General features: G+C 31.9%; 2 protein-coding genes across 18 annotated transcripts in view; one reads left to right on the forward strand and one right to left on the reverse strand.

Annotated features, from left to right (window-relative positions):
• Positions 1 to 12566, reverse strand: part of LOC127730619 (reticulophagy regulator 3-like) — a 160397-nt gene extending 147831 nt beyond the window's left edge. The window contains exons 1-4 of one of the 4 annotated variants that reach the window (XM_052239108.1): positions 12341 to 12566; positions 10462 to 10568; positions 9035 to 9065; positions 7214 to 7340 (exon numbers count right to left, since the gene is read on the reverse strand). In XM_052239108.1, the coding sequence (XP_052095068.1) occupies positions 7214 to 7340; positions 9035 to 9065; positions 10462 to 10568; positions 12341 to 12513 (438 nt within the window). In that variant the 5' untranslated portion in view covers positions 12514 to 12566. The remainder of the gene's footprint in view (positions 1 to 7213; positions 7341 to 9034; positions 9066 to 10461; positions 10569 to 12340) is intronic. The other 3 variants (XM_052239105.1, XM_052239106.1, XM_052239107.1) reach the window with 3 other exon arrangements.
• Positions 1 to 13445, forward strand: part of LOC127730614 (peroxidasin homolog pxn-1-like) — a 296701-nt gene that overhangs the window by 121523 nt on the left and 161733 nt on the right. The window lies entirely within an intron of this gene.

The raw sequence follows: 13445 nt of genomic DNA on the forward strand, positions 1-13445 counted from the left end.
TTGCGGTCTTATAAAAAGTCAACCAATGAATTTATGTTTAATTATTAAAAATATACGTGTTTCATTCTAGCATTTATATTGTAATTTTTTTATGATTAAAATGTACCATCCACATGAAGGGGCGTAACTCCTAATATCATTCTGACACACTAAACGGATCTTAACCCGATCTGAAAATTTTGAACATTACTTTTTATGTTTGGTCTGAATTCGTCTAAAACCGTCTTAACATATCTTGTTTAACAGCTAGAGCCTTCTGTCTTGTTTATCTTGACATGAATGAACGGATTGAAGACGACATATCTGAACAGCGTCTGAAAGTCTTAAAAAGTCTTAACGTTTTTCCCTAGCGGTAAATTCAGTTGATTCAGACTTGATCAGACCAAAATGACCGTTTCAGACTGAAATCTTGCTACTAGTGCATGGGTTAAAATAAGTCAAAATCAGAGAAAAAAAATACAATTGAGAAACTTGTGTTTGTTTAAACCAGAAGTTCTAATAGCAGGTGTAAATGAAAATAAATACGGTGAGAGTGTACAGAAAATCCATAGTTATCACTAGAATACGACTTTAAAAGTTAAACAGTTCCATCCTTCAGTAAGATAATGTTTAACATATCTATCACATTATTGTTTGAATGATCTTAAGCTAAAACAAAACACATGTGTCAGTGTGAAACACCAAAACAGAACAAATAACTGATTACGTTTTGTAGTTTATACATATTTATGCATAAGCGGGTGCCTGGATGACTCACACACTTTTTTAATTCTGTTAAATTTAAGCAGATTCCAGTTTATTTTATGCAACGCAGTGAAAAGAAACGAGAAATTTGTAGTGAAGCATATAATTTTGAAATTTATCAGTTTATATTTGATACTGAATAAAAATTGCATATTAATATGGATTAGGTAAATTATTAGTTTTGAAAATGATAAGAACCCCCTACAACTTCAATAACAAACATGGCAGAACGTAAACAAACCTCGCGAAATCAAATTTTTCTCTTATTTCTTGCTTATCATACTCTATAATTCCCACCACTGTCTGCCAGGTTCAATTTTGGAGAATAAAACTGTGGACTATACAAGCCTGAATTCAGTACATTAACCTTTAAATGTGTTCTAAAGATCAATGGAGTTACAGATGGCCATGAAATCAAAGTTCTGATATATTTTAACAAGTATATTAAATAAAAATAATTATAACAGCAATAAAATCAATAATAATTCATGAAGTTATTTTTCAAGGGGACCATTAATGTATAAATTTCTTAACTTTAAATAGCAATTGGTCCATTTAAAGATGTTTTAGATTTTTTAATCATTTTTACAGTGTACCACTCTACCCCCCTATTAACCAGGGTAATACATAGCAGCTAAGTTCATTTTGACAATAGGTCATTAAACATGACATTTAAAGAAAACCTTGGAATATCATGCAGACCAAAATTTCTGTAAAAAGATTTTGAAGGATGACTGACAACAGATACTAAGTGGAGGTCAAAGCTCATACCGTCCTATTAGGCCAGGTGAGCTAAAAAAAAGACTTAATTCTCACCACTTAGACTTCAGTTTAAGCGAGTAGTCTAGTTTCATGAACAATGGTTCAAACTTGAGGTAGAATCTTTGTAGAAGGTTATGATATAAAACACATGGCCACAACATTAAACTAATCACTGAAATTGAATATAATAAATTATTATAAATTAAAACAAGTCACATTTGTCTAGTGAAAAATAATCAAAGAGCTTGTGAGCACTGAAGGGTAAAGATTGCTTTCCTTTTGCAATTTCGTGAATTTTTAAATAAAACATTGATTTTTATTTGGCAAAGCAAGTTAAAAATTTGAGTTGGAGTTATCTTCCTTAGTTCATGATTGTACATTTGTAGTTTATTTTCATAACAGATTTATACACCATGCCTAACTTATGTAATTTCTAATAACAAATGTTTTCTTGACAAGTATGGTTATACAAATACACATCATTTTGTAACTTAAATATCAAAGTATAACATATCATCAATAAATTGGACGACATTGACAGGATAGGATCTAAACAATGATCACTTCACTGCACTATTTTGTTTGAACTATCAAAGGTAGTGATCAACCTTGGAAGATATAGATATCAAGTCAGTACCATAGGGTTTTGATTGCATTTCATGCAATCTTTACCCAAAAAATGGACCAAAGAATCGAATGGCCGTTTGGTCATACTTATTGTTTATCATTTAAAAGGCTATTTATAAATTGTTGACTCTGGTATTTGATATGTAAGATAGCATTTAGTTGCACCCTAGTAAGAAAGGGTAATAAATGCACCCTAGTAAGAAAAGGTAAACTACTGATTTCTACAAAAGAGATTAAGCCACATGGAGATAATGGATGAAGGACAAATAGCCACAGCAAAGACTCAGAACTCCTCATGGACAGGTAGACTAAAATTGTGTCTAACAATGAACATTTTAGAATGGACAATATTATCTATTTTAACTTCATCCTATTTGATTCAGTCAAGGATTATTTGTCACATTGAAGTGTAGATCACAAAAAAAAATCTTTATCTAGTCTTTTGAAAAGGTTACAAAGAAAAGATTAAACTAGATGGTTTTTCAAATTAGCTTAGAATATTATATACATATTTAATATGCAATATGTTTAACTAGTAAAGGATTTGTGTCCTATTCAAATTGTGAATTCCCTGCTACCGGTATTACCATTGTCATAATAAAAAAACAAAATTAGAAAATAATGGTCATCCTGTAGTGAAGTGTGTGCTTTTACTCCATGCTGAAGGTCTATATGTGCTTTTCAGATGAAGACCCCATGCCATATATATCGTTACTAATCTTCATCTGAAGTGCTATTCCTTTGCTCTGGGTTTTGTTAAGTACTTATAGGGTCTTCTTGATTTGAATTTACACACCACATCCATTCTTTCCATTGATAAAACAGAATAAATATACATAGACAAATCATTGTTTTCATGTATATAAAACTAATGATAGTGTTTGCATATGTGTAACGAGCAGAAGTAAACTAGCCATAAATTCACACCAGGGTTGATCACCTATATCAGGGGCCTCTCATGCAAATAACATGTTACAGTGCTTCTCACGCAATTTACTTCAGGTATTTTCTGGTGTCGTGTGTTTACAACTAATATCTGACACACAAAGACATGACAGTAGGTGATCTGTTTATTAATGTTGCAACTGTGCTATTTGAGCAGTCATATGTGATTTACAGTCACTGGCGGTAATCGCCTTGTTTATCACGTTGACAATATGTTTCTGTAGAGTTATATTTATGTCTCAGTACAAAATACAGGTTTGAGGAATTTTTACGTCATCCACTTCAAATTAGAAATGATGATTTTTACCCCACATAGTTCATTTGAAACAATTGTACTTGACCATATCAGCCCTCGACTTATGCCTTGTGTCGATATGAGGGTATCCGGATGATACCTGGGCCGATATGGATAAAGCCATATATTAATCTCTATGTGATTTTTTGTTGACGTATTATACATTGTGTACTTCCACTTTTGGTACAAAACCTTATACTTCATATAAAAAAAAACATGATTAATATATATATCCGGAAAAAAATGAAATTACTTAAGCTTTTGAACAGAACCAATTATTAAGTTTTTGCAGATATTTACACTTAACAAAATAGCTATAATTCACACATAAAAAAACATATTTTTTAAAGATTTAATATCTAGGAATTCATGAGGAGAGAAACCACAAAAATGGTACATTGCCACCTACAGATAAAAGTTCTTTTACAGCTACATCAATATAGTCAAAGGGGGGGAAATTTCTGACAGAATTATTCCAACTTACCAGTTATATAAGACAACATTAATCCTGGTATATAATGGCCCAATATAACCAGTGATATGAAGACAAAACAGCTTACAACACAAAACTGTAACAAGAAAATTAGCATAAATTTTATCTCATAGTATTGTGGTTAATATGCATGGGATTGTTTGTAGTTGTAAAAAGATCCTTATTATATATATACTTATCAATTTCAAGGAATGCAAAACCCCATTCTTTTTTTTTAAAGATATGCAAGTACTTAGAGGAGGGACGACACTCTGCACATGGCATGCAGAATCGTCTTATATCATCGATCAGTCGCAGTGATAATGTGTCATTTGATACAAGCATGTCATGGTGTGAAAATCACCTGGACACTCAAAATTTGTTGAATGAGATTATAAACATAAGCAGTAATATACAGTAGTAATTATTATACAATATTCCTACATGTATATATAATAAACGAATATGGTATTTGTCATTATTTGCTGGGAATATACATATTTATCCCTTTATCAATTCCTGTGGGCATGTTCATTAATTGAATACTCATTTATTGAATTCATTTAATTGATTTTCAGTTTTTATTCGGGACAAAATTTTATCAACTTACTATGCAGCATCGGACTGAGACCTTTTACGTTCAAGGTTGTTTGCACAATATTCTTTATCTGCTATAAATGTCAATGATTTTTACATGGAAACTAACGAAATATAAACAAAAATTTGTGCCTTGTATTTTTACAGAGATCGAATACAAATTCCCGCCAATATGGGACATATGATAATCTTTAATGATATAATTTACCAAAAAGAAGTAAAAAACATTAAATATTTTATGTAAAAGTCATTTTTGATAATCAATAAATCTTTCTACGAGAAAATTTGCTATATTTTTTATGAATGCAATAGAATACATTTAATATAAAATAATGAACAAATCGATATTTTCAATATTTAAAATTGCCAAACTGAAACTGAAATCGTACAACATGACCTGAATAACTTTGCACACAGCACCAAGCTGTCTACCCTCCTCTGACAAGTACCAAAAGTTTGGTATGCTGTAATCACATAATTTGTCATCATTTTTGGGAGTTGTTGCCTTATATGCTATCGTTAGGTTCATCAACCTTTTTTCTATAATATGTTTTATTTTCCAAAGTTTAGCAGCTATATGACCTTTACAAGATTTTTCAATTTATTCACCCCCACCCATCTATTTTGAGTAGCATTGGCTTCTCTTGTAAATTGGAAGACACATTTGAAAACTGGATGAATAATAACAGTGTACAAAAGCCTCTCTAACCAATTATGGTACCCTAATTCCAGCCACGATTCTTGATTTCTGTGCATTCCTTATTATTATTTTTTTTTTGCCTTTCATGGGTATAGGTAAACCAAGAATTCAAAAGTTCAAAGAAGTATCAGTTTTAAATAAGACTTTTATGCAGACTTTGGCTAAACTAATTTTATTGATTTAGATTAAACCATGAAATCAAATATCCATGAATATATAATTTTTAATCAATCTGTAAAAATAAATGAATCCACAGAAGTTAAAATAAAATGCTTCGCCCAGCGCAGCCTAATAAGACCTCAGAGGTCGAACCCTGAACAGTTGAGGCAAGTTTGGACACAATATTCAAGCTTGATACTGTCTGAATTTGGATTGTGATCAAATTTTTGAAATAATATAGGTTTCTGACACAAAATAAATGTGGTCAAAGATCTTAAAAATTTGAAATGGGATATTTAATTTGCCTAGTATGGTCTGATATCCAAAACCTAACAACATGGTTAGATTCAGCATATAAAAAAAAAACGCCAAAAATTTAATTTTAGTTGAAATCAAACAAAGTTTAATTTTGGACCCTTCAAACCTTAAGATAGACTAATTTGAAAACAGGGCCCAAAATAAAAAATCTAAATGCACAATAAGATTCAGCATACCATAGAGCCGCAATAATTCAGTTTTTGATGAAATCAAACTAATTCTAATTTTGGACCCTTAGGACCTCAATGTAGACCAATTTAAAAATGGGGCCCAATATCCAAAATAGTAATACAAGGTTAGAACCCCCAAAAATTAAAGACTTTAAATAAATCACATTGAAATTGGTTAAAAGATTTGTATTTATTTTCAATTGAAGATTTCTTGCTATTGCGCAATACTGTGCTATTGTGCAATACTGTGCTATTACGCAATACTGTGCTGTTGCACAATACTTAGTTAATCTGTTATATATAATAATTTACACACCCTGTTTGGTGTGTATCTCCTGCAATATCAGTATTTGTTGCTTTTATATATAAATCAAAATAATCTATGTAATAAAATGCTTCGCTGAGCGCAGCCTGATACGACCGCAGAGGTCGAACCCTGAACAGTTGGGGCAAATTTGGACACAATATTCAAGCATGATACTGTTTGAATTTGGATTGTGATCAAATTTTTGATATAATATAGGTTTCTGACACAAAACAAATGTGGTCAAAGATCTTATAAATCCATTGCCCAATACTGTGCAATTGAAGATTTCTTCTTGAAACTTCAAAAATTAGAAATTTAAAAAATTTTGAAGAAAAAAAATATGAAACCCTTAAAAAAATTGGGAAAAAAATTCCCCCCCCCCCCCAAACTTTTTGAAACCCCCCTTGGAGCAATAACCCCAAAACTCAATCCAAGCCTTTCCTTTGTAGTATGGAACCTTGTAGTACAATTTCAGAGAGATCCATACACTTACACACAAGTTATTGTCTGGAAACTAGAAAAATGCTTGTTTTTGGCCCTTTTTTGGCCCCTAATTCCTACATAATTGGGGCAATTAACCCCAAACTCAATCCCAGCCTTCCCTTTGTTATATGTAACCTTGTGGTACAATGTCAGAGAGCCCCTATGGGCCCCTTGTTCCTATACGGTTGAAACCATCATCCCCAAAATCAATCCCAACCTTCCTTTTATGGTATTGAACCTTCTTAAAAAATTTCATAGAGATCCATTCACTTCGACTAAAGTTATTGTCCAGAAACCAATGTGTCTTCGGACGACGACACAGACGACGACGTAGACGACGACAACATCGTACCATTATACGATCCCAAAATTTTTTTTGCGGTAGTATAAAAATGGAAAATTTTTGGGAAAAAAATCAATTTATAGCATTATTGTGAATTATTCAAGAAGAAAAATTTTTTCTGGCATATTATATGTTAAACTATTTCATTAATATGGAGCTAGGATTTTAAGCAGAATTATGAATACATGTATATATTTTTGATGACAACTGGAACATTTTTACTTTGGCTGGAAAATAAGGCTATGTCAACTATTAGGTTCGAAAGTTATAATATAAAATGAAACAGCTTACCAAAAATCTGTAATTTCTTCTAAAAGACAGACAACTATTTACAACTTTAGCAAAAGAGCACCATATTTGAGCAAGATATTTACATATTTCTGGCACACTCAGTAAACGAGGATGAACAGGTGTCCAGCTAAAAAATATAAAACAAAAACAATCAATAGTTGAGAAAGTAAGTAAATATAAATAAGAAGATGTGGTATGATTGCCAATGAGACAACTCTCCACAAGAGACCAAATGACACAGAAATTAACAACTATAGGTCACCGTTCGGCCTTCAACAATGAGCAAAGCCCATACCGCACAGTCAGCACAAAGTTAAATTCTATGTTGATTATCAGCATATTGACAAACATTTGATGAGTTTCTCTACGGATATAGAAACTTTTAACATATACAATAACAAATAAAACCAAGCATACAGCATGCTTGATAGAACCCAGACTTAAGGTAGGAAAACTGATAATCCTAGTCAATTAAGATTGGAGTCAACAACACCTGCCACGTGGTGGATTCGTACTGAAAACCTCAATGTTGACATGCTAGTGATACAGTTGTTCGACTACATGTACTTAGAACACTTAGCCACCAAGGCATCCTGGACATGACAACATATAAAGAGGTTATCAGATTATTTTAACCATACAGTCAAACCTCGTTGTGTCGAAGTTGAAGGGACTTGAACAAAGTATTCAACTCATCCAAAGGTCAGTCACTTTAAATTATGAAATCACTTGCGGAAGGAAATAAGTTCTGAACGGTTTCTGATGAGGTCGTTTGTTTTACATTAAATGTTCATGAATTGATCATAATTGTCTTAATTCTTTTATTTATTGTAATTAATGAGTTTTAATTCAAACGATTCATTTAATCTCTGCTTGGGTCATTTGAATTCGTTTCGTTTTCATCTCATGTGAAATATGTTCAACACACTAACGTTCCACTTGAACGATCAACAAAGGTGCTAATTACCGGCCACCATAAACATGTTACAGGTTCGACTGTATATATATTTTTGACTACTGATCAAACTATTCATATTGAAACAGACAGGCTGAAAGCTCAGGCAAAACTTTCCCTATTAAAAGAAAACATAAAGGTAAAGAATGCAACATTGAGAGTATATACCAGCTTTCAATAAAAAGTAGGTATAAACTCTGACCTATATTATACAATTCATTGATTTCATTTGTTTTTTTATATTAGAGTTTATTCTTTAGCTACATGTAAATTAACTTCAATGGATTTATAGAAATAAAGCTTTAGGTTGTTTTACAGGGGTATTGTACATTCATAAAAGTTTGGGTTGGTGATTTCCATGTTTTCTATATAAACTATGCAATGATGTTCAACTACCCCAACAAATCCTAATAAAGGCTATTAGATGTCGGAGCAATCTTGGACAAACAGTTGCAGGCTCCTGATTAATGAATGTTGAATGTTTTTGCCTCTGCTGTACAATTTGTTAACCTATATGCAGACACACTTTAAATGGTTAATTTTTTTCAAAAACAGTTTTAAATGAGACTTGGACACACAGTAGTTTAATGTTCCGCATTAGCTTCTGTGAAGATCTTTTTCTTTGTTTGTAGTGTATGTGTATCTTTTTGTGGTCATCCAGTTACAAAATTCAGTATAAACTGGTATTTACATATGTAACTGGTTTTTTATTACATATTATGGATGCTGTAATTCAAACTCTGAACTACAAATATTCCATTCTCACAGTCATTGTACTTATTGTAATAAAATTTCAAATAAAAAGTCTTTCCTTTTTTTTTTATTTTTACATTTGTAAAATCTCTAATTCAACCGAGTATACAAACCTGTCTGGATCCTCTGGCTCTTTTGGTGGAACTGAATAAAAAATACAGGAGATTAATTGAGTTCATGTCTTAATATCTAGTAAGAGGCTATGCCAATTGCAGTTCATTGTATTATACACCTGCACAATTTTGATAAATAAAGGTTACATTGTTAATATGTGTTAATTAAAATGAGACAGTGTGGAAAATATAATGCAAATCTAAATGTTGTCTTGGTAGGCATATCCCCACTTGTACATCAAAGTATAGGCAAACAGGATGTGATTAACTGACAGATCCCAAACATGCTTACATTACAACTTATAATTGTCAAGCTGTGGACCAAACAGCCATTTTCTTTTGTAATACCAGAGAAAAGTGTGACAAAAATATTTGTTAAACAATGGACAGACAGACTAACATACATATGGAAGGACAGACAAAGGTTATATTGCTATAAAGCCCCCACTCCTAGAATCGAGACTAGTGGGGATATAAGATTATTGCTTATATTTACAATTGTGAATCTCCAACAGTCAGTGGTAATACTTATACAAGTGTCTGTCATTTACTGGTACAAGTAAATTATTTTGGAGGAAGAGTTATAACTTGAATATCATATCTAGTCCCTGATGATAATGTAGAGGGTTTAACAACCATTAGACAACAATCCACAATAAGTAAAATGTACTTACATGTAAAAGTGTTTTTCAATTTTGAAAATATTTTTTTGAGGGAGTACTCAAGTATTGCTCAGTAAAACCAAGGAGTACTAGATTAGTAACCAAGGAGTACTAGATTATCAACCAAGGAGTACTAGATTAGTAATTCTTACCTGAGATGACATCCCTAGTAATACTGATTTAAAGATGACTCACAGTGTGTAGTCAGGATAATAATATAATCCATAATTTTGAGTTACAGGGTGGGTTTATGTTTGGTTCTGCTCCACTGATTTTTGCCAGCAAAAATCAGCCCAGTGGAACTAAACATAAACCTAACCTGTAACTCATCATAGTAGCCTCACATACTAAAATTCAGCTCAAAATATGAAGGCATATAGAAATAAAGTCTGTATAAATGTTATTTTTCACAAAATTTTCAAAGTCCAAAGTCCATAATTTCTGCAAAAATCAATGGAGCGGAACCAAACGTAAACTCAATCTGTAACTCATCATAGTAGACTCACATACTAAAAATCAGCTCAATATGTGAAGGCGTTTAGAAAAAAAGTCTGTATAACTGTTTGTTGCGGAATGACGGATAATGGTAAAACTTTATGGCCCCAACCACTTTATGGCAGGTCCATAAAAATGAAATGTGGCCTCTGAATTGAAAATTTAACTATATCATTTGGTATTCATAAAGTTTCAGCTCTATATGTAAATTAATGGTTACAATGATTTAATTATATAACATGTCTGCTTTATATCTGAATATGGGTTTACCTCTAATCTCTGGCCATATCCTTCTCTTCCAAGTCCGTATAAAATATGATACTATCAAACCTGTACTGATAAGAAAATAGATTCTACCACCAAATACTGTAAAAAACCTACAAAATTGTATGAACATGTTTTATCTGATCTGATCAATTATACCTTTCAAGTACATGAAAATATAAAAATACAAGCTTACTCCTTACATTGATACATATGTATAAACATTTGTTTAATGCACTTTCAGAAATTATAAAGTAGTAAAATGTTTAAATGTATGCAATATAAAATGGTACAAGTTGTAATTATAAGCTGCCAATGAACAGCTGTATGTTGAATCTACTTTACACAATGTACAAGAATTCACCATCAAATTATCTCGTCTGAATTTTGTTGTATTGTACATGTACATTTATCTGTTAGGTCTATGTACATGTATATATATATATTTGCTCCCATAACATGTTCATAGAGTATTTGCTACCCATTGAATATATTCCCCATAGATTTTATTAAAAACTTCATGTACATAATTATATCATATAAATACTAACATGTACATGTATATTGTACATGTATGTTTTTTTTTATTTAAACAAGTATTTATTGTCACTGTCATGTCATGGTGTACATGTACATGTAAGCAAAATGGTAAATGAATGGAAGAAAATGTGGAGATATCAACGTTGTATTGGTAAAAATTTAACTAAATTAGGTAAACTTACTATTTATTATTCATTTATAATGTCAAATTTTAATTATTGTCCAATAGTATGGCATTTTTGTGGTGATTTTAATACCCGAAAAAAAGAGAAAATACCGGAATGTGCCTTAAGATTTGAAATTGTTACAATGTTTCAAAAAAGATAAATACATACAGGTAACTGGTCTTCAGTTCCTTAACACTTCAGTGCAAATCAAAGAAAAATAATTGTCTGGTAGCAGCAATACAACATAAATATTCGGCGAATATTTCAACAAACTTTAACATACATGTAATTCATATTAAACAAGACAACAAAATAAAATAAAAATCAGGGCAAACGGACTCAATGCGAACAGGAATTAGGGCGAACGGATCCAGGGCGAACAGGTACTAGGGCGATTGGACCCGCATTCATAAAATACTCAGGTGGCTTTTATAGTTTTGTTTGCATACCATTTTAATGTAGGTAATACAAATATTTCTTGGGCAATTTATATTAATTATGGAAATAACAACTTTGTATTTAGTAAACTAGTCAGCTAGAAATCAATTTAGACAGTGCAGGAACAATTCATTATAAGAAAGTAAAATATATGTATCTAAACTAATTGAAAAGATAATCAATGAACTTTATCTGTTAAGAATGACACTCTCCTCAAAGGACTGCTGTCAAACTAATGTGCCAATAGAAATAAGAAGATGTTGTATGAGAGCCAATGAGACAAATATGTTTATGTTTTGAGCAGGACCCTTTGTCAGAATTTGTAATTTCAGGTCATAATAACTCAAATCATATCATAAAACCATTTCAAAATGTACAAGAAAAAATGAGGGGAAACTAACCAAAATATTTCAGTACGATGCCTGCATTAATTAACCTTCAAGTGGGAGTGTCGATCACAGGGAGGAACTGAATTTTTCGGGGTAAGGGCAAATAAGAATATTAGCAAACTTGTCCAAGGTTGAACAGGTATAAGAACAAACACGAACAAGGTCAAATGTGAATGTGGCTATTAAACAGACTCAGATTTGAAATTTGTCCAGTTTGATCCCTCAACAAAATTTCTATAGATCATGTACATAGAAACACCAAATTGCAAATTTATTTGCAATCATTGGCTAAGTTATATTGAGAAGCACATATAAGTTCGTGTCAAATGCTATCTATATGTCAATCCTTACCAAAATATTGTATGAATAATAATAAATAACACTGCACTTCTTCTTGGACTCTCCCATACAAGAAGGCTTTGGATTTGCATTACGAAAGGTTCAATTGGACTAAGAATGTTTTTCAATATCTGTTCACTGTGTCTATCGAAACTATCCCCATTGGATGTTATAGGATTATCCATTTTGCTTGCTTTGACCCCGTAAATATGCTGCTTCTGTTTGTCAACAAACAGGTACCATTTTTGTTTTGGAAATGACGTATTCTGATCATGTGACTAAGATTTAACCATCTTCAATATCTTTATGTAAACAAGTTAAATTTGTAAACCAAATTGATTTTATTCATACAAAATCATAGATGCATATATTCGGACTATTATATACTGTAACCAGTCAAGAAATCTTGAAAAAGAAAAAAAATTATATGGTAAAAGCGTGGTCAATGACGGAAAAGTATAAATCCGGTTTCGTTTATTATTACAGCACTTCAACTTATAGGCTGTTCAGTTTAATTTTCGCGGTGTGATTTTACCAGTTTCATTTTTTGTCGAGCCTGATACATTTATGTCGCGAAAGCGAGACATAGAGATCCTAGATACCGTCGTCGGCGTTGGTGGCGTCAACATTTAGGTTCAGTCTGCTTTTTTATGATTTTAAAAGAGGTAAATTCTGTATTGTACTGATAAATGGACACACTATTTAAGTCAACTCGCATTACACTTTTACACTGACAGCAGCAGCAGGCGAGAACCCCTTACGATTTTTTTTAAAATCTATTCTTGATATTTCCTTTTCCGCCGAGTGACGCAACGCTTAGCAATCCGGCATCAGCAATAATCAAAATCATCATGTAAAATTGCGGGAAGGGTGGGTGTGCACATAAATTACAATGTAATGAGTGGTAGAGCTATATATAAACACTTCCTAGTTACGTGTGAAAGTCTGAATAGTGTGAGAAAAATTCATCACAATAGACTCAAATCCCTCCTGGAGCGGATAATCAGATCCCTTATTGCAGTATACTAGTAATTAATTCTGATGAGGACCTTGAAGTTCTTGAATTCTTAGTTGACTGTTCTTGGAACAACCTTATATCAGTGTCTCAGCTGAGAGA

This window comes from Mytilus californianus, unplaced genomic scaffold (genome assembly GCF_021869535.1).
Source record: "Mytilus californianus isolate M0D057914Y unplaced genomic scaffold, xbMytCali1.0.p SCAF_2, whole genome shotgun sequence".
NCBI classification, from domain to species: Eukaryota; Metazoa; Mollusca; class Bivalvia; order Mytilida; family Mytilidae; genus Mytilus; species Mytilus californianus.